Source organism: Tachysurus vachellii, chromosome 2 (genome assembly GCF_030014155.1).
Source record: "Tachysurus vachellii isolate PV-2020 chromosome 2, HZAU_Pvac_v1, whole genome shotgun sequence".
Taxonomy (NCBI): Eukaryota; Metazoa; Chordata; class Actinopteri; order Siluriformes; family Bagridae; genus Tachysurus; species Tachysurus vachellii.
Window position 1 is genome coordinate 25536906 of NC_083461.1, and position 23131 is coordinate 25560036.

At 40.0% G+C, this 23131-nt stretch overlaps 2 protein-coding genes across 2 annotated transcripts; one reads left to right on the plus strand and one right to left on the minus strand.

The window, feature by feature from the left end:
* Nucleotides 1-645: 645 nt before the first annotated feature.
* adoa (2-aminoethanethiol (cysteamine) dioxygenase a) lies at nucleotides 646-3115 on the plus strand. The gene has a single exon (XM_060864004.1). The coding sequence runs from the start codon at nucleotides 914-916 to the stop codon at nucleotides 1664-1666; it is 753 nt and encodes a 250-aa protein (XP_060719987.1). The 5' UTR covers nucleotides 646-913; the 3' UTR covers nucleotides 1667-3115.
* Nucleotides 3116-5362: 2247 nt separating this feature from the next.
* On the minus strand, nucleotides 5363-7777 carry egr2b (early growth response 2b). Its single transcript, XM_060864005.1, has 2 exons — nucleotides 7419-7777; nucleotides 5363-7160 (listed from the first exon to the last, which is right to left on the minus strand). The coding sequence occupies exons 1-2, from the start codon at nucleotides 7588-7590 to the stop codon at nucleotides 6073-6075; spliced, it is 1260 nt and encodes a 419-aa protein (XP_060719988.1). The 5' UTR covers nucleotides 7591-7777; the 3' UTR covers nucleotides 5363-6072.
* Nucleotides 7778-23131: the final 15354 nt, after the last annotated feature.

Sequence of the window (23131 nt, forward strand, 5' to 3'; positions counted from 1 at the left end):
CTCTCTCTCTATATATATATATATATATATATATATATATATATATATATATATATATATATATATATATATATATATATACGTATATATATATATATATATATATATATATATATATATATATATATATATATATATATATATATATATACGTATATATATATATATATATATATATATATATATATATATATATATATATATATACGTATATATATATAATGTGTTGCTCATTGAGAAACCTTACTTTAAAGGGATTTTATGATGTCAACTGTATTTTATCTCATGAGGCAGAATTTATCTCTGTATCGTAAAACTATTGGAGGACAAGTACATGTTATGGTCTGGGGTGATGTTGGGCAAAGGGACAGGGTTGAATGTCCTCCCAACACTCCCAGTACTCACCAGAGACTGGAACTGGGAATGGGGAATTCTGGGAAATGTAGTGCAACAATGGTGTGAATTTATAATCAGAATTAAATGATTATAATGAGTCCTAGCCCTTTTTCTTTTTTACCCTTTTGGCAAAATGTATTGTCGTCTAGATTTTCAGTGAGGTCTGATTTTCAACTGCAGCATTTAATTGTAAGAAAACTACAAGTCACATTGTGCGTCACGTTTTGACGCATGCGCAGTAGAAGCGGACGTGTAATAGCCTACTGGTAGACAGAGAAGGAAGGAACCGTTGTGTTGATCTTAAACCATAAATAAAAATAAAATATAATCACGCCTTCTTCTTTAAAGCTAAGGTAATTTTGTGACCTACAATGTTGCTGCGAATCTTGAGAATGTGGTGGTTTTGCATGAGACAACATCTGGACGCTCATTTTTAGCTAGCCAGCTGTTTTGGTGTTGGGCGTAAAAGAAAGAAAAAAGAAAGAATCTACGTTTTGTTGTGTGTCGCAAAGTGAATATGCCACGAAACAACAGCAAGCCGTCACTCATCCAAAACATCGCAAACCAAGCGCAGCTTACGTTTAAAAACTGCGACGACGGTAAAGATTTTTTGGGGAATTTGGCGGAACTCCGCGCGCTTCTGAGCGAAATCAGGGCCGCAGACCTGAACATCGCGCCCCCTAAGAAGGGCTCTGGCTCGGGGTCGCGGGCACGCCGCAGAGCTCCAGTCACCTACATGCACATCTGTGAAACCCCGACGTTCAGCATGGGCGTGTTTGCGCTGCGGAGCGGCGTCTCCATCCCTCTGCATGACCACCCGGGAATGAACGGCATGCTCAAAGTGCTCTACGGCAAGGTCCGGATCCGCTGCTTCGACAAGCTGGACGGGCCTCCTGACCCAGAACTTTACGCCGGTACCGTGTCCGTGGCTGGGAGTGACACTGTGCAGAGGGACGCGGTGTGCCTGGCCGCGCTGCGCTCCAGCGGTGAGTTCACACAGCAGAGCGCGCCGTGTGTGTTGAGTCCTCACAGGGACAACCTGCACCACATCGACGCGCTCGACGGACCCGCCGCATTCCTGGACATCTTGGCACCGCCGTATGACCCGGATGACGGCAGAGACTGTCACTATTACCGAGTTTTACGCACAGCCAGCAAGAACGGGGACGACAAAAAGGGAGAAGAGACCGCGTGTCTTTTAGAGATCCCTCAACCGGAGGAGTTCTGGTGCGGGGGCGAGTCTTACTCTGGCCCTAAAGTTACCGTGTAGGGACGCCTTATTGAGCTGGGATGAGTTTACCAAAGTTACAGAGGGTTCAAAGTAATATTCACAAGAACGAGTACTAAACTTTTTAAAGGTGTAAACGAAAGAGACAAAGTATGTCACCTTTAGCTGAACATTTTAGTGACAGGAAATGGTACAAATATGTATTTAATAAATGAAAGTAATTACAGCCTACAGTTTCATAACATCTTATTAATTCAGCTCGAACTGTGACCGTGGAACATTAATAATCTGTTTAAATCTCTCCTTTTTATGAAATGTTCACTTGGTCAATGTTTCAAACTACAGAAAGAACGTCCTTTATCCCGATACAGTCTTCAAGGACAAACTGCTCTTATTACAGATTAGAATCACAATGCACTTTTTTAACATTTATGGCATTAAAACAACATTTATTAGATATTATTAGAAATTCAAGGAAGTGACAAGGTGATTTTCCTTTGAATTTCTTTTAACGTCGCATGACTTTTATTAAGGTATAAACACTAACTAATCTCCACCTCTAAACCCTTTCCTTAACCTTTACAACTTCTTACACTCCTTAAATCAGATCCTGCTGATTAAAGCCTGGTCACATGGGTGTTTTAACCAGAGGTGTTTATGTTTGTGGAACAGAAACACTCATCTGATGTTTCGGAGTTCAGTCAGAGCGTACACCAACACACTTAACCTTCTGTATTAGTGTAGAAAAGGTCAGTATCCTGGCAGAGGGTCTGAGGAGAACAACCAGCTTGACTTTCAAAAATAAACGAACCAAACAGTAGTTTTCCTCGTCATCGTTGTGATAATGTCAAGGGAACCTAGGAACCTGTTTCTAGTGTACCTTTAATCAGCTACTGCACTAAAAGTGGTTATTATGGTTCAATTATTTATCTTATAATTCTTTCTCGGTATAAAGTTTGGGGAAAAGAAATCTTTATTTCTGAAAAATTCTAGTATCGAGGTGTATTTCTAAACCCAGTGTTTCTCAGTCCTGCTTTTCTGCAATGGTTATTTTATTTTATTCTTCATTCTCTAATGTGTTTGAATGACTATTAGGGTCAGATGTATTACAGGAGGGATAAAGTGTCACACCGTGGAACTTCAGGAGAGAGATTTACTGTGTTTCTGAGAACATTTTCCTCCCAACTATATATTCCTGATAAAATATATTGAATAATCTCATTGACCATTTATTAGACATGTGATTTGTAATGTTTTCTATATAATGTTGCCAATTTTAATTGTAAAAAACAAAGCTGTGGCCTTTCATAACAAATATTGATTGTAGTCTTGCCTTAAAAACATGTGCTTGTCTACTTGCACACTACATAATGTAGCTTCTGGTATTTAATTGTGCTGTATTTATTGAAGTTTGTACAATCAGTTATGTGTATTTTTTTCTATGGATTATATTCTGTTATAAACATAAATAAATGATTCTAAGACACTGCACTTTTATCTTTCTCATATATTCAGTGTTTAGTATCTCACATAAGATATCACTAGATTATTCACGAACTGTAGTCTAATTAAAACAAAGGGGAAATCCTTCATTATTCCAGGATTTCATTCTGTTTGGTTCAAGCAGCACTTGCAGTATGTAAATGAGATTTGTATTTGTCATGCACGCTCTGGCTTTTGGTGATCATTTGTTGCATAATTGTAGCTTTGCGTGTAATCGGACTTCTCCTTACTTTGACTTTGTCATTATGAATGTCATGGGTGGCGTGATTGTTCATTGCATGCATAGTATTTAAAAAAAAGAGGAAACTGGTAAGTCATGGCTTAAATATCGATGAGGAGGCAATCTGCCTCCTAGTAAAGTCTGTAATGCTGATCGCTAGTTCTTATAGCTGAGGCTGACTGGCTTGATCGATCCTGAATTTCAATCTATGTTGTGAAATCATTTATTATAATAAGCGATTATGATCTGCACTGAATGCAAGTCATGACTAGTTTGTGTGCCACTTTTACTAATCTTTATTTAGATTTATTTGGGAATTTGTTCATTTGCTTGAGTTAATGATCAATTTTTTCCATAAAGTAAAACATATGACTTTTTTTAAAAGGGACAAAAGGGATCCTAATATAGCACATACCTTCAAATGCATTTATATCCTGTTCTGAGTTTTTACATCCATTTCTGTGAACTGAATAAAACTTCTGATGTTCTTTGAGGCTTTCTTGTGCTAAGTTTAAGTGTGCTACTGTTCCAACTATCTTGGGGTGCAGTAATCTGATTTCAGGCTCTTTGGACAATAATTGCTTGTAATTGTCAGTCTGAAGATTGCGCTGAGGTTCTTCTGAGTGCTGGCTCCGGTCCATAGCTTGAGCAAAACAAGGCCATTTTGTTAGAATGACATGCTGAAAATGATTTCTTCTTATACTACGACTACTACAGAGATGCAGATCCATGTGATTTGCTTGCAGTAATTCTTTCCCTTCAGATCAGGTTTTATTCAGCATGAGCATCTTTACATTGCATTAAGCTCAGATGAATAATATTTTCTTGAGATCAATAATATATGTAAAGATATGATAATCGTTGTCACTTTCAAACAGCGTTTTATTCTTATTGTGATGTATTTACCTCTGTTACTCACCACACTCCTCCTTTTATATTTGGATGCAATCAACAATACAGTTTCCTGTTGTAACTCAAGGACTGTCCCCACCTCTGCAAGTGTGATTTTTTTTCGACCACAGACAGGTCACAACAATCCCTCTTTCCACTTCTCATGAGCAAATGAAATCCACAGATGGTTCTTTATAAAGTCATATTTATTTACATAGAGTACAAAGATGTTCATTTCTCTATCATTTTGTGAATCCTATTAGGCTGCACAACTTTAGAAGACATCGAACAGTGAGAGGACAGGTGTGTTTAGACTGGGATCTGTTCAGAATTTGTAAACATAAAATAATGAATTTATATTTTAAAAAATGCACTTTTCTTTAGACTAAAAGACGACATCTTCCCGACGCTTTCTGGAACTATGACTGGTGGTGTAGCTCTCAGTTATTCTAAAATCCTCAGAAGTGACTGAACACAAAGAAAATAATAATATAGGTCTAAAGACAGTTATTATTGTAAAGATTTTGAAGTCATCTGTCCCTCAATCCATTAACACGGGGCTGTTTTCTGAATAAACACACACTGTACACATCAGGAGCCTACTGAAAAGCCGATGCTCTGTGTGTGTGTGTGTGTGTGTGTGTGTGTGTGTGTGTGTGTGTGTGCGTGTGCATGTGTGTGCATTTCGCTTACATGACCTTGTGAGAGCTTTTAGCTGGTAAAAGTAAATACTGCTTTTGTCATTTAAATTAAATAAATAAACAACCTAAAAAGAGCGAAAAGATATCATTTTGGTTTCTGTGGTTTTGGTTATGGTCAGATTTAGGTGTATGCATGGCATTAGTTTGCTAAATTACAAAGATAATAAAGTTTGTGTGTGTGTGTGTGTGTGTGTGTGTGTGTGTGTGTGTGTGTGTGTGTGTGTGTGTGTGTGTGTCCTTGTGAGACAGTGAGTCAGACCTGACTGGTGTGAAATTGGGAATTTCCTATTCAGGTGTACATCAGACTTTCCTACCTGTATATAATATGAACTTTTATATGAAGATGAAAATGACTTTTAGTCTGCAACGAACATTTTAGACTTTGTGTTTATTGATTATGTTTTTTAATGATGACAGAAAGTTACTAACCTGCGTTAGTTATTTCATTCCAATTATATTTGACATTCACAAAACAATGAACTCTATTATGTACATTTACTTTTTTAGCCACAATGAAACAATTCAACACCAAACAAAAAAAATGGTACAAAAATAGAGATTTTTTCAAAAAAAAAAAAAAAAAATATTAAAGGATTCACTGTACACTGTTTAATTGCCTCCGTTCATATGCAGTTATGTACAATAAAAGAACAGACGGAGGCACAATAAACAGGAAATAGAGAGTTAGATTCATCTCACACATTAGGTTAACAGTTCTGACTTATTGCAGCTTTATCATTAAAGCCCACTCTCTCATGTGGCCAACACGGACATCTCACACTGTCAGTAGAATACGTACAATCCCACATGCTGTTTAAGGTTATTCCATTAAATTACTTAACCTAAATATACAAACAAAGTGCGTTTGGTCAGTCAACATGTGACTGAGAAAGTCAGGAAAAGATGTGCCATAGGAGGACGCGCAGTTATTGTCCCTCATCCCTCATCCAAAGTGGTTCCAGGTTATTTCCCGTTTTTCATACTGCTTTGAATTGAACACCTGATTTGTTACCAAGGTCCATGTGCACCTGCAAAGTAAACACTGTTAACGCAGTTCGGTGCTGAGGATTTGGCAGCGCGTGCTCGGTTACCATCGCGACCGTTTCCTAGTCTCCGTTGCGCGCCGCAGAGCCTCATTGGCTGATTCCGGACGTGGAGTTTGAGCCACCATTGGGAACTGAGGAGGAAGAGGACGATGAGGACGCCGTGGCTTTCCTGTCCTTCTGCCTCAGGTGGATCTTGGTGTGCCTCTTTCTTTCGTCACTGCGCGCGAATTTGCGACCGCAGTAGTCGCAGGCGAACGGCTTCTCGCCGGTGTGCGTGCGGATGTGTGTGGTCAGATGGTCGCTGCGGCTGAAGTTCCGCATGCAGATGCGGCACTGGAACGGCTTGTGGCCCGTGTGGATGCGGATGTGCCGGGTGAGCTCGTCAGAGCGCGAGAAGCGCCGGTCGCAGCCCTCAGCTGGGCATGGATACGGGCGCTCGTGCACGGGCGTTTTGCTGGGCCTGTTTGGGTATTTCCGCGGGCGCAGGATGGGTCTTAGTGGCAGGTTCTGCGGGCTGTAAGCAGCGGGTAAGCGCGCTCCCTCGGCCACCGGTGCAGCCAACGTGAAGTTCCTAATTGTGTTGAGCGGCGTGAGGGGCGGCGGTACACGGAACGGCTCGAGGGGGCATGCAAAAGGTTTGCGCTCGGGGATGGACTGCACGTCCCGCTGGCACGGGGGCTGGAAAAAGCCGGTGTAGTCCGGGAGGATGGGGAAGAGTCCGGCATCAGCACTCGGTTTAGGGGAGGAGTAGGCTGGCGGCGGGTACGAGGAGATGGGGCATGTGGATGTGGAGAGAAAAGCGGACGGATCCTGGTAGACCTCTGCGCAGCCTGTATAGGGCGGAGGAGGGGAATAGATGTGTTGCTGCTCCATGTCCGTCTGGCCCTGAGCCACCGTGCAGCTGAGCGTGCTGGAGAAATGAGCCGGAGACACCGAGGAGGAGGAGGACGGTGAAGAGGACGCCGATGAGGCCTGGGTCATGCCCAGGATGCCCGCGCTCACGATGTTGATCACGCCCTCTGGGTTCCAGTTGCCCGGATACTGGGAGTCGATGGAGAACTTGCCCATGTAGGTAAACGTTTGACTGCGAGGACCACCCGGCTGCGCGAAGCTGCTGGAGTAGGGCAGGTCGACGGCGCGCTTCTCCGCGCTCATATCCCCGATAACCAAGCCATCTACAAGAGAGAGAAAATAAACAATATACTGTTAACATCAACACATTTTGGACAGTTGCATTTTACGCACGAGCCACCTGGAGTTGCGATGAGGTTCAAGTGAAAGCTATAAGCACTTACACATCAAGTCAACAAAACACCGAACACCTCGTTTAACATATGCAACTTGTTTATAAAACTTGTTGTTTTAAAACCTCTGTAGCAACACGTGACAGCAAAAACAGGTAGGAGGGTGTGCGCATCCGAAGCTCAGCTTACCTGCTGAAATTCCATTTATCTGGTCGTAATGTCCAGCTAGATCACTGTTCGGAAAAATTGCCACCGAGGCTGGCAGCGGTGTGGTGTCGTCCAGTGAGTAGATGCTCTCGGACAGAGGGTGCACGAAGCCGCCGAGAGTCACAGGGCTTTTCTCCAAAGTTTTAGCGGTCATCGTTCGGTCGCGACAGAAGTGTGTTGTGTTTGCGTGCTGATGACCGTCTGCTTTTACACACTGACACTAAACTCACATCAGCAGGGCTGTCACTTAACCTAGGGAGTGTTTAGCGCTCACTCAGAGATGACCACGAAAGCGAGCCCTCTCATCAGGAGTGTGTGTTTTGTTGAATGACAGAAGAGACAGACCCTCACGGCGCCTCTTATTGGTACTAAGTGTGTATTTATGGGGAACCGTTCAATGTGCCGTTACGTCACTGACCATATAAGGACTGGACGGCAAAAGAACAGCGAAGGCGCGCTATATGATTGGCTCTGAGTCCTGGTGACGACACCAAGCGATAGTTGTCAATGGAGACTTCGCTCTCTTCTGCTTACACGATGGAGCAGCGGTAGGAAACTGATACAGAGACCAATTATTCCGAGCTGAAAAGAAGAAAAGTTTCATGCAAACAAAAATGCTTTTAATAGACACGTTTTCTGAAGCGCAAAAAACTCAGTCACAGAAAATAAAAGTGATAAATATCTAGTTTCCTAAATGAAACAGATTCGGCTGCAGCTTTCACACTGAATCAGGATCCGGTTTAACTTCAACCCCATACATGGTTTATTTATCCGGTGACTGAAACAACGCCCCTGCGCACATATATGGCACTTATTCCGGAACATGAGCGTCGGAAACTGACGAGTTCTGCCGAGCAAAAAGGAGCCGATCTGAAAACCACAAACAAATCAGACGCACAATCACGGAATTTCTAGCTTTGCTGTCTTACAGTCGGAAAGTGTGTTAGATCTGTTTGAACAGCCAGTGATGTGTTGTTGGAAAGAGGGAAACGTTTTTAGTAACACTGCTCTATATTTAGTGTTCAGCTGGAACATTAGGCTTTTATTCATCTTATGTTTCATCATGTGTCGCCATGTGCATCAGTTTATTCATCATTTTATAAAGTCACATTATTATTTTCATTCCTTGTTATTATTATTATTATTATTATTATTATTATTATTATTATTATTGTTGTTGTTGTTGTTGTTGTTGTTAATTATAATAATAATAATAATAATAATAATAATAATAATAATAATAATAACAATTATTATTATTATTATTATTATTATTATTATTATTATTATTATTATTATTATTATTATTATACTTTTAACTGATTGCCCTCTAGTGGTTTAAAGATATCCAAATAAATAAAGTGCTGCTTCTGTCATCTGATCGGACAACTTTGTTTTTCTTTGATTGCATCTCTTTTTTTTTTTCCAAAACTACACAGACCACAATCTTCCAAAGTAGCTCCAAACTGACCACGAGTCTAAACATAGGCTGAAGTGAAATGTTCCGTTGTTGTAAGGTTTATAAGATGCGACTCGAGATCACACTAATGTTTGGGGTGAAATTCCCCCCGTGGGTTTAGAAACTTATCTGGAGGAGGAAGGCCACGGGGGAGGAATTACAGCCCATGACAAGACCAGCACAGAAAACATGACACATATAAACGAATAAAGGAACGAGTTCACCGTGTAGTCACAATGCACACTATAGTGCAATATACACAGTACTATAGATCTTTCTCTATTTTACACATGCACTGTTAATGTTAGCTCGGGTTACACAGGTGATTAATGACTCATTATAACCACTGGATGATTAATGATAAACACTTCAATACAGAGGGCTGTTTTTTCTACATTGTGGTGTGAATTCTGTATTTAGTAGACTGTAAGATTGACTATACTGAATGTCAGTTTATAAACAGATAATCATTGTAATAAAAAGGGGATGAATTGCCCTAATGCCACCCGCTTTATGCCCCATGAGCATTTCTGGTCTCATCGCGTCTTTAAATGAACTGTTTATTTCATCCACTTTCACAGAAACTGAACTAAAAGCACAATGTAATGGTGTCGCTAGGAGTTTTTTTTTAACAATACTTAAAATAAAATAAAAATATTTCACACAAATATCTCATTAATCAACATCAATAAGAGAACAGATCAATAACAAGCTCTAATTGGTCTTATGAGATATTTCACTCTTGGAAAAATAGATGATAAACTATATGTTTGTCCCCACGGCACTCCTTTGTACCTGTAATGTTCATCTTTCACCAGGGAACATGTCTATAAGTCTATAATATATAACATGGACACTTGTCTAAGGGACATATGATGGAAAGAAGGTACAACTTCAGTGCGCCTTTTAATCTGAGAGCTTTATTATATAGACAAACTTGTGTATGATTGACATCTGTAACTGTTCGTAGTGACGTCATTTAGAAAGCCTAATTCACTACAGGTATTTCAGTGGTTTCATTTTTGAGTCAGAGCAAAATCTAAAACAGAAATACCTCTGGAAAAAAAAAATAAAAAAAGGTTTTCTTACACAACTAAACACACAAAAAACACAATCTACAGCACAAAAGTGCACAAATTAACACTGTAGCTGGAAATTCACCAAAGTAAGACCACGTAACATTGTGAATTTTGCTCTAAAGATAACACAAGTAAACGTCTAATAACTGGATTAATTCCAGAGAGATCAGATCACTGCACAAATAATGAGGACCCCTGATATTCCTCACTAGGGGGCAGTGTGTTCCATCTGCACTCTGCCCAGCCACTCACACCTCCAAACATTTATGGCACACCATGTGTTGTGGTTGACTTTGCCCTTTTGCACTCTGGCTTGTGGTTTTTCTTATAATGGTTCAGGTTTGGATACAGGTAGGAGATACTGACTCGTATTCCTTGCAGCTCAGGGCATGAGGATGTAGGTGCATGTTAGATGTGGGGCAGATAACCATATGCTAAACAAGAATAATATGGACGAGCAAGTCAGGGAAATGTGCTCATAGCTGAGATTTAAAGCTTGACCTATATGACTTTGTTTCAGGTTTTCTTTTTCAATGTATATATATATATATATTTTTTTTTACATATATAATGTATATTTTGCTGTGTATATTTATACAAGCCACAATAACTCCTTATTAACTCCTGAAGCTTCTGGTTCTGTTCACAATGTGTAATCATTTATTTATGTACATACAGCAGCGACTCAAATGTAGAACTATTAGCCACAATTATAGACTAGTAGGAGAAATATTCCAGGCAGACAAAAATGAATTATGAGAAGTTTTGCAAAATATTAGTATTACAACTCTTAAAATTTGTATTTTTTTTCTTGCTCATAACATCACAACTGAAATCAACATCAAATATTTGTAAGTGTAAGATCTACATGAACATTTTTAATTATGTTTATTAAAACCCTAAAGGTCTCGACGTTGATGAGCGCTCAGCTCTCCACTCATCACACAATCCTGTTCTTTAAGATCCAAAAGCCAAACGCTGACCCTGGATCAGTCATGCTCCGAGAAGTTTGATGTGTATGACCTCAGCTCTAATAGTATGAATGTCACTTCTGTGCTTAGTCAGTGGCTTAGTCAGATTTCACTTTCATGCTCACTTTTAAGCAACATTAAAGGAATGGAACTGAGACGATGCAATGGGACGGTTAAATTTATGACCGAGTTTGTCTGAGCAGAAACGTAAAGGGAAATAAAGTCAGAATTGTGAAGTTTGTTCAAAGAAGCCTATGGTGTGCTGCATCTGACCACCATTAATATTTTCTTTGATAAAAGTTCTTGCTTTATGATATATTTTTTTCAGAACGGGTTGAAGTAAGATCACCACAAGTCTTTGACATATTTTTATGTGCATATAATCTAAACAGAGGGAAATCTTCATGTGCAAGTTCCTGTAGTGTTGCTTTCACTTTTGCGAGAACACGTTTATCTAACCATCAGTGGAAACCTCAGAGTTTAATTTAAGCCAAAATAGCACCAGCCATCCTGTTGATAATGCAGTCACAAGTATTTTTGTCTCCACCCATACAAGCAATGGTTATTTTTGTAGAGGTGTTGCTGTCATCATCAATAGCCATCACTGATGAACAGTTCATGATTCTTAATACAACTCTGGACAGCATGGCGTCATAACGATTTTTAACCACAGTTCAAACGGGCCATCTGTTGTCACTGCATCGGCTCTGTGCTCGTGGGTTGGTGTTGCTCAGATGGTATCAAATACTATCAGAGCCTAAAAACAGCCTGCTTGGTGTCTTGCTCTGCTCTAATGTAGGCGTTTTTGAATGAAACAAGGGAAAAGCCCAAGAGAGTATATATGTGTGTACATGTAAGATTAATGGAAAGTCTGAATAATTCTACTCTGACCATGGTGGAGTTTAGTCGAAAACGACATGGTGTGTCTAACTGTGTTTGCAAAGTCTACAGTAAATCTGAAGCGAGAAATCTGCCTCCTACTGCTGTGCTTAAACCTGTGATTTACCATCATTTCCATCCTTTTCCTGTCTGGGTTCTTCTTCAGCATGTGCTGCACTGAGCTGCATTTTTTCATCACCTCTGTCACTAGGCACAGCGATTAGTTAAGAGGTCGTGTTCACCACGTCGTCATAATGACACCTTGCTGGATATCGACTGGAGAGCAGCTCCGCAAATCACCCATGCCGCTCGATAGCGAGCCTGAACCACTGACATGTCACATTTACATCCTCTCCCAGAGACGTTTCGAAGCAAAGAGGCATTTTTCAGCCCAGACGAGGCGGGTGTGAATAAACGGTAATGTGACAGGCGGGTGACAGAGCAGATCTGGTCAGAACGATTAGGGCCATGCGTCAGCCACTTTTAATGGGGGAAGTCCTCTAAACATTGTCCCAGTACCTGAACCTCCATAATGAGGGGATAGGTAATGAAGCCAAGCTGAAGCCTGTATTAATTGCCAGGTGTCACGCAGGGCGCTATCCATAGATCAGCTTCAAATGGTCAGGACAGCACTGGGTCAAGCGAGAATTTGAGATTTACACGTAAATGATTCTTGCTTTATGAGCTACAACACGATTGGTCATCTATAATGTGAGTGAGTGAGTTGTGGGTGATGCAGGTGCATAATGAATGTAGAATAAATCCACCCTACTGAGCAAGAGATCAAGATGCTGGTATCAGTCATCGCCACGGGCCATGAACCGACCCTTTCACATTTTACAGCTGCTGTAATTACAAACTCCATTGTAAGACCCACTGCACCGTTTGTTCTCAATGGATAATTGTGGCTATATGACAACATGAAGAGACACAAAAGCTCTCAAGTCAGCCTAGAACAGCGACGATCTTTTGCAGTTAATTGTTGAAGCAGAATGTTTCACATTTTTAGGGATTCTTGATTCCTCCCCCACAGAGGAAAGAAGGAAGCTTCTTGAGATGCTCTTGTCCTTTGTTGCACACCCACAGATGCAAAAATGTTTGCACACATTGCAGAAGTGCTGCAGCTTGGCGCAGCAGACTAGTCCTGCCCAGTGCCCATTGGCTGATGGGATTTGGCTGACCCTGGCTGGACTCAGTGTGCTAGCCGCCCACGGTGAGCAGAAGCTGAATTCAGGAGCTTTCACTCCTGTATGTACTCAGGGTCACACAAGGTCAAACAACTCCTGCATATGAGGATATGTCAAATGACCCTTTCTTCCTCGCTCCTGCCCTTTTTGTGTTGTTTTTTTCCGAGTTGTGTTCACTTCTGTCTCATGTATCCACGGTAATTTTTCGGTTCAAGATGGCCTTGAATGTGATAAGTCATCAGCACACCTGCATGCAACATCAGCATATCATCATTACGTGTCTGGTGATGGTGAGCGCTCTTGTACAGTGTGTGACTTTCATGCAATTTGTGTAAGAACGAACAAATAAGCTCTTTGTCATTGTTCTCTAGAAATCCAGTAAAAACGAACAATTTGCTATTTTGCGTTGTGAATCACCACACTGAGTCAACATAAAAAACTCTGCGCTGATAGACAAAGGAGGTCACGAGCATTATTTCTACATGAAAAAGGAGAGCAGGCCCGAGATGGGAAAGAGAAAACCGCAATGGGAGCGGAATGCCACGCACAGACGCCTGAAACGCCGGTCAGGCATATGACAAGGCAGCATAAAGCAACCTGTCAAGTTCCACCCACAATATTCAGATGAGCTCCGTCAAAGAAAAGTGAATGGACACCAACCTGCTCCAGCACCGGCTAAGATCTAAAGACAAGCCGTGGGAGAGCCCGCAACAACACGAATTGTTCTCTCTTTATCGAGTGGGAGGCTGTTTTTCTTACTGAGTTTGCGTAGGTGTAACTTTTCTATAGATGCTCACCATCAAAGGACTCAGCAGTTTGCGCTAGTGGTATGTGGGGTGAGAAATTCCCTCTTTAGCCTTTAAGTTGCATTATTTAGTGTTGCCTCTAAACAATATGTCCTATTTTTACACCCAAGTTTGTACACACAATAAAAAGTGGCTCTCACATTTTTGCTGTTTTTTTATAGTAATAAAGAATAATTCTTTAAATTATCTAGCATTTTCAGAAGTGGACAATACTCATTTGTCTGAGAAAAAAAAAAAGCTTTCATGAAATGTAAAACTTTTTATTTTTAAAATTTTGAAATTGCAATTAAATATTGCTTTTTCTCATAACATAAAACTGAACCTCACTGTAAGTATTAATCTCGTGCCCCTGTTTTGTCAACTTAGACGACGTGTTCATTGCAATAAATCACAGCATCCCATCAAAATCACTTGAAGTGCAAAGAAGAGAGTAAATGCATGCAAAACACAGCCCTCTGCTACTCTGAATACAGCGCTGCTAGAAAAGGAAAGCTCTTTTTTCCCCCTCTGCTCCTGTAATATATTCACTTCCCAAATTACCTGCATTATCTAAATGAAGAGGGCTGTGCTCTCAGTGCAGAGAGCAGCACATCTAACAGACACCACATCATGCAGTTCTACAGGACCTAAAAGCACTCAAATACTCTCTTTCTCTCTCTCTCTCTCTCTCTCTCTCTCTCTCTCTCTCTCTCTCTCTTTCACTAAAACCCACGAAGAAGAAGTGTTGCACGGTGGCTTGTGCTATACTCACATTATCAGGGCTTGGAGAAAAGTGGCTCTTTGTGAATCCCATCACATGAGTGGACTCCTCCAAGAGCATTACACTGATCCAGTAGCAACACACTCACGCACACACTATCCGGAATACACACACACAAACACACACATACACACACGCTCTTGGGATAGCTTGGGCTCCACATCCGATCGGATCGCTCTCCAAACTGATTATCTATAATCTACCAAGGGGCTATATGAGGAGTTCTCTCATTCTCTCTCTCTCTCTTTCTCTCTCTTTAAGGGGGTGTAACAAAAAAAATCAAGGAAACTCAAGACAATAGCACTGTTCCTTGTGCACGCCACATCTTTGACATTGAAATTATCATGGTAATGTTGAGTGAGAGGTGTGGGAGCTGGGATAATTTGATGGAAGGACCTGTAGGTGTTGGTGTCACTCACATGTCACATGTAGCAGCGTGAACCTCCCCGTTCTAACTCAGAGTTTTAACATAATAGCAGTTTTAACATAATGTTAACCACTACAGAGTGAAGCATTTACATCTTTGGCTTAAACAGTGTTATTTTTAGTTATTATGTGAAGCATTTTGCTAACATTATACTGGCCATATTTATGAGTTTATCTGCTCTTAAATGTGGCATGTAGAAGAAGAAACTTTACGTAATGAGAAAAAACTGTCTTAGACATAGACATAGTGAGTATGACTGGAATCGGACGTTTACAGCATGCACACACACACACACACACAGGGCTTGCCCAGGCCTTTCTCTCATCACAGAGGCACGTGGCCAAGGAGCCGTGGGTCGGACGCGAGCTCTGTCTCCCTCATTATTGATGAGCTCGCTCCATCATTGACTTCTGGCTCCTCATTCAGCATCAGAATCCATTAACACTAATGTTCTGCTCGTCTGTAAAGACACGAGACCCTGGTTTTCACCTAGAGGAGAGGAGGCACTTCCACACTTTTGACTTGTGGATCCTCGAGGGTTCACTTTCATTAAGTTCTGAGAGACTCACAAAATCTCAGAAGCTTTCTCTCTGAAAAATGAATATAAATCGGAATATAAATAAACACATTTAAATGAGGGAATATAGGGATTTTTAAACGGTTGTTTACTATTGCAACAATTTTTTTCAGAAGCTTTTATGACAAATAAACTCAGAAATAATTATAAATTTGAATGGACGAAGTAATGTTCAAGAGATTAAAGAGCTTGTCATATAAAAAACATTAAATATTCCAACAAGTGTAAGGGCAGACGATCAGCTCGACCCAACACAGACCTTGATGAGGAAAAACTATGCAGCAGAACATTAAGCAAATGGTGCCATTAAAAGCGTTAATCTTTACCTGTGAAGGGTGCAGGAATGATGGGGCCTCTGTTTCTTCGGAGGGAAAGTGCTGTGTGTCAAACCTCACTAATAAATGGCACGGCTAAATCATCCTTTAATTCGGCGCCACTGTTTTGGAAAGGCGGACCCTTGTTACAGGCGTAGCCTCCTGAAGACCCTGTCAAAGTTTAGCCATTAGGAAGCAGATCCATCATGTCTCGATGTGGCCAGTAATGAATTGTGTGTATCGGTGTCATTAGGTCTTTATGAACCGAAGGCTCAGTAATATTAAACGCTGTCATTAAAGAGCCTCTTAATGATGTGTTCAGGTTAATGGGGAAATAGACTCGAGTGGCCTGCCGGAAAAAATGTGTTGATTTTGATTCATTACAGAAATGAAGAGAGAAATGTTTATCAAAGGAAATGTTTTTGTAATCGAACTGCAGTTAAGAGCAAAAGAGAGTTTTGAGTGGTAATTACACACACACACACACACACACACACACACACACACACACACACACACACACATTATTTATATAGCTTTACTTATATTAATATTTCTATTTATATTTGTGATAAATCTAAAATGGAAATAATATCAAAAATAAATAAAATAATATGCAATAAAAACATTAAAAATACACAAGTTAATTTCATTACACGTTATTTTTGTGCATTTATTATTCAAAGTTTATTTTATTTTTTACATTTTTTGTTAATGCCCCAGTGGTTGGAGTCTGACACACACCTACACAGTGATGCAGTTCACTGTGGTCAAACACTGAAACATTTCCGAGGGGGTGGTCTATCTCTGTACAGGGGGGCTTGGGGTGGATGATGATCTGTCGCTTCACTGTTTAAACCTGTAGATATATTTTTAGATACAAAAAGCTGAAAAGCTTAATGTATGTGTTTTAGTATAATAGTTTTCTTTTAACTGCATTTTAACACAAACTTCAGATTGAATTTTTTTAGTTTTGTTTAACGTACTGTGTGTTTGCGTTGTTTTCTCTTTAAAAGCTGCAAAAAGCCAGAATGAGCCATAAAGAGTCAATTTCACTAAAAGACACCTTGCACAAACTCATAAAAACAGTTTGATAGACAACTAATGTAACGGCGTGTAATTAATTTGTTAGATAATTATAAATACAGTAAATGCTGTACAAATTACATAACAATAAAAATACTGTATGATTATTCATTCATTCATTCATTCATTCATTCATCTTCTACCACTTATCCGAACTACCTCGGGTCACGGGACTGTATGATTAATTACAGGTAATTAAATTTGTACAGGTAAAATAAAAATTTTATGTATCTTCTGTTTACAATATTTGCAGTTCCTTCAGATTTGTGTCAGTAGATGATTTCACCTGACACTGTAGACCTGAACCTAATGTTCTCATGCTCAGTCTCAGGCACAAACCATGACACATTATTCACTATATGTTCATACTGAGCATCCTCTCATCTGGTGTCACTCATAAGAGAACCTTTTGTGTCTGGTTCCTTCTAAGATTCATTCCCTTCTGCTGTCACCTCAGGCTTATTCACAGTGTCTGTTGTTAAAAGCACTTTACTAATAAACAAAATAAAATTTTAACTAAATTCAAATTGCTTTTACACGCAGTGGGTATAAAAAGCCTAAACACCCCCCTGAAACTGGTAGATCGTAAAATCTGAATAAAAATGTTGTATGAACTTTTAATAATTTAAAATTTATAATGAACTCTTTTATAATTGAATTATAATTCAATAATTCATGAATTATTGCATCTATCATCAAAAAATAATTATGATTAACCTCAAATAAAGAAGATTTTATTCCCATCTTAGTTTCATTTGACTGCTGAAGCTTTGATCCACAGAGCTTACAAAGCCGGCATGGTAAAAGATTGTTAAAGATATCAATAGGAGAGAAGTATAAAAGAATTTCAAAAACATTAGCTGTGGTATGAAACACTGTAAAGCACCACGGTGATGTCACCAAGAACAGGACGTCCGTCCAGAATTTATAAAAGGACAAAAACTTACTAAAGAGGCTGCAGAAGACCTACAACAACATTAAAGGAGCTGCAGGAGAATCTGAGACGTACACATGCTCTCTGCATGTGACAACAGTCTCTTATATTATAGTCCACATGTCTGGACTCTGGAGTTTTCTAGATTTTTCTCATAACAAAACATCTAATCTCATCATAGTCACTTCAAACCATGAGTGGAAATTCCAAAAGATATAATAACTCCATAATTAACAATAAAAAGTATGTTTGATGCAAAAAAGCACATCACCAAAAGATCACTATACCCACAGTGAAGCATGGTGTTGGCAGCATCGTGCACTGAAGCTGCATTTCTGCAAGAACCAAGTATTATCTCGGGGTGTGCACACTTATGCAACTAGATTCCTAGAGGTTTTTTTTTATATATAATTTTTTTCAGTTTTTTTCCCTAAAATGTTTTGATTGTTTTTAACTTACTATTTAAATTGTAAATAGTAATAATGTAAATATTGTTTTAATATTTTAATATTGTAATGTTACATTCAGGGTAGAAAAACTTCAGACGTGATTTTCCCCAAATCCTTAAAATTTCCCAGTTGTGTAGACTTTTTCTGTCTATTGTACATCACATGTACATGATGAGAACTATTAGTAGATGATAGTAAAATTCACAGTTTACTGATTGGATTTTAGATAAAATGTTGACATAACTTTTACATGTATTTACCTGCTTTTAAGAGTTAGATATGAATGTACGGAAGAATATAGAAGCTCTAGGTTCAACTTAGCAAGTCCCTGATATATACCTCATGTTTTACACATTAGATAATAGTTACAACTTCCAAGAGTGTATATAAAGAGTTTTTATAAATCATTATTAATTATTTCTTTGTGCCACACAGCACTTCCCAACAAACTTTAATTTATATAGAATATATTTTTCAGAATATAAAATACATAGATATACGTAAATATCACAGGTTTATTAGGTACAGATGGAACTACCGAGTGTTCAACAGCTTATAAAATTATTACAGAAATATATACTTTTTTAATATGTGTTGTTAATGCTGGCTATCATGTATGTTTCTTTAGATGTTATTGTACTCACTGTGCCAATTCCTGAAATGTCAATTCTTTATAGTAATAACAAAGTGTTCACATTCTCTCACGCTGAATGTTGGTGTTGTAAATATTTGTAGAATTAAAAAGAATGCTAATAGATAAGCATTAAATTATATCACACAGTAAAATTATTCCTAAGGGGATGATACAGAGGGTGGCAATTTACATAGTGGATGATTTGGTTTATTTAACCTCCACACACACACACACACACACACACACACACACACACACACACACACACACACACACACAAAGAACAAAGATACTGCAAATTAAACCCTGGTAGTTCACCTATATATTGAAACCAAACACTGTGTTTACTTCAGTTTGGTGGACTCCTTCCAGGTCATTTCTCTCTCTCTCTCTCTCTCTCTCTCTCTCTCTCTCTCTCTCTCTCTCCCTCTTTCTCTCTCACTCTCTCTCTCACTCTCTCTCTCACTCTCGGCCCTGGGAGCAGCGTTGAATCCCAGCAGCAGTGTGGTGCTCCGGGGAGAGCGCACAAAGGCCCAGCAGCAGGGCCCTTTCTCCCCCAGAGCCACTAGCACCTCCTGCACAGCTCGCCGGCACTCTGTAAATGATGATTAATCACTGGGGGCTGGGGGGGGGTTTTGCACCCTGACACAGCCATAATAGTGGTCAGCAGGGCCGCGATAGGCCGGCAGGATCAGTGGGTGCGAGCGCTCCAGCGCGAGTGGGTGGATGTCTAAGGAAGATGGACGACCTCTGTGAGGGCCCGGTGGTTTGGAGTCCTGTCATTAGCAAGAGAAAAACAGACAACAAAAAGGAGGGCAACTCTCTCTCTCTCTCTCTCTCTCTATCTCTCTCTCTCCCTCTCTCTCTCTCTCTCTCTGTCTCTCTCTCCCTTTCTCTCCCCTCTCTCTCTCCCTCTCTCTCTCTCTCCCTCTCTTTCCCTCTCTCTCTCTCCTTCTCTCTCTCTGTCTCTCTCTCTCTCGCTCTCATTATCTCTCACTCTTTCTGTATGCGAGTATGCGTTTGTGCTGTCTGCCTAACAAGCAGCCCAAATGACATTTTTGAATGTTATTAAGCTTCACGACAAAGCCATAACAGAACAAAACCAATCCCAGGAAGCAGCTCAAGTTACAACTGTACCCAATCTCGCTCACTTGGTCGCCGTGCACCTTCAGCAGGGAGCGCCGAGCTTCACTGACAGTTACAAATGAAGCCCCGATTCATTATTTTCCAGGGAATTCTGAGCACTCCACATGATGATGGAGATGCAGCTATAGCTGGTGTCTGTGCCCATTTGGATGAAGATGCATCATGGAGCCTGAACCGAGACTCCAGGCCGACAATTACATCAAGGCAGCTATCGGACTCTTCTCTTCTCCTTACGGACGGATCCGGTGCGGAGCGGAGTGGGTAATAATGCTCGCGCAGAAGCCCATTAAGAGCAGTCTCAGTAGAGAAGCTCATTAGCATGTTGAAATCCCCCCCATCCTCACACACACACACATTTGTGTAATTCTATAAGCTGTTATTGCTTCCACAGTCCTATTCTTTAATGACACTATTAATGCAGAAAGTTTATCAGCAAATGAGTGTGTGTTGGCCTCACCGGCTTAGATTTGTTTTAATCTGGGGTTCAGTTACCTCATTCGCCATCCCCCTAATGAGCCATCTCTGTTAATTAAACAAAAGAGGAGAAGAGGTGCTGTGCAGTTCTCCTTTGTGCTCAGGCCCAGCTCCTGTTTAGGCTTCCTGTTGTTGATTTAAATATCCAGAAATGTCCCACACTATTAAGTATATGCTTATAATGACAATAAATAAACACAGATGTCACTAATTGTCTTGTACATGCCGTACTGTGCCTTTACTGTGTAAAGAAATGTGGAGCTCACACATATGAGAAACATCCTGATGTGTTTAATCAATGGCCAAAATCTGCTTAAAGATATTGGATGTTCCAAGTTATGTACTGATTTGCCATAAATGATGTATCTTTTATCATTCTCATGTGGATCAATAACTGACATGGATGATGGCAGGCTTTGGGGACAAGAGATGGCAAGAATACTGACTAAACCCCCCTGGTCTCATTGTGAAAATCTTCTTGCTGAAACCACTAACATTCACGTCTCCATCAGCAGAAATTCATTCTCCAGATCTGGGAGACAAAAGCAGGAGTTCTCCTCCAACTCGGCCTGGCACTGAGGGCCCGGTTTGACACTTCCTGCTTGGCTCAGAAGCTTTCAGCACAGCACAGGGCAGAGGGTTTGATGATTAGCCGACTCAGCCTGGACCACAGGCCACAGGACGCCTTGTCGTCCAATCAAGGCCTGCTCCATCATGGTCGCTGTGAGTGGCTCTCTGCCATCAACTGTGTGTAGGGATGAAGACGGAGCACCCTGAAAGCTAATTGGACATGGCACGTTACAAGCAGAGAACAAGCTAAGTGGAGCTGGCCGTCAGAGGAGACTGATTAGCTTGCGGTTGGGGTGGAGTTCTTCCACTACATAAGCACAACGTCAGTTCCTGCTCCTGGTCAAACATTAACACGCAGGCTAAGGCTTCTCCAGTAGATCCATGTGGAGATTGAGCCTGCTAAGAGGAAGTGACCATGTTGAATATAGAGGTGTCTGTCAGGGGCTTGTGTGGCCACACAATACTATCAATCACATTCTCTTTGTTTTAATGAGCACAACAAGATGCCAGTGAATGTCAAGGAAAATTGCCTGGTCTGTACTTTTTTACTGTATGAAGGACATTGGTGCACTGGTTAGAGAATGAGAACGTAGAGGAAGTGGCAGGAAGCTGGACGAAGAAAGAAAAATCCTCAGAGTGGATACACGGTCCTGCTGACAAATGAATAAATTACCAATTGAATACGAGGATTTTTTTTACCTTCTGGGTCTCATGTATAAATGTTATATGCTAGTGAACCTTACATAATAAAGTTTATTTTCTCTAGTGTCTCTTCATCCCTGGCAGCCTGACCCACAAAATTGGCTCTGCCATATGTAAAGAGTTAAATGGCTCTCTCCAGTGTGGGTATAGAGTGTGTACTCTAACAAATGGCTCAGTTCTTTTTCACCAGTTGACTCATTTATACATAACACAGAGACAAGAACACCCTTGTGTAAAAAAAAAATGAGATGCAGTCATTATAAAGTCATGAAGCCATAAAGGAAAGATTATTTAGTCCCACTTTATTTTACAGTATGTAACCTTTATTTAATACGTAATGAAGGGGGATGCAGTCATGTGGAATCTGATAATCTAATAAAGCATGTGGCAAAATTTATTTTCTGGTTCATACCAAGGTGCACTTTGTTCAAGATATTAAGACTCTATAGGTTTCTATAGATGTTCTGCACTGGACTGTGAGATAAAGTGTGTATCTTTGTCATATTCAGACCAAAGACAGAGATAAATAAGTAATTACTTGGTAAATATACAAGAAGTGTTCATGTTGTTCCCGTGCTTCAGGTTTTCTTCTGGGTTCTCCGGTTTCCTCCCCAGGTCAAGGACACGCCGATTCTCTAAAATGTCCGCCAAGTGTGTTTTGGGTAATTGTTGCCTTGTGGCACCAAATACTTTTACAGAAAGTAAAGTTCTGTTTGGTTACAACACCACATACATATGACACAATTCACTACTGTCACATGAATTACATCCTTATTTCTTTATAGGTCCATATTAACAACAGTTACGTACTGTATTATAAAATTCAGTGATATTTAACACTTTATTTCATGTATAAACCTTTAAACACATAACAAAAAAAAAAACATTCAAAACATGACCATAATATATGAAATTAATTATTTTAATAGTTCAGATTGTCTTTTATTAAGAATAATAACTTAAAAAAAGGATCACGTTAAAAAGGGATTGAACATTTTACAGAGCCGCTGGCGTGACGTGGCTTGATGGTTATTTTTTCATTTTGTGAGCACTTACTAAGATGTACTTAATTTGTGACAGCTATTGTATTTTAAAATGAGTGAGACGCAGAGAAATCAATAGAATTAGACCACTTAGCTGACATGAACTTAGGCATGGAGATGATTGATTATACTCCACATTATGAAATGATGCATAAAAACATACTGGAGTCAGAGGTGTCTGTATGTGGAACTATCATT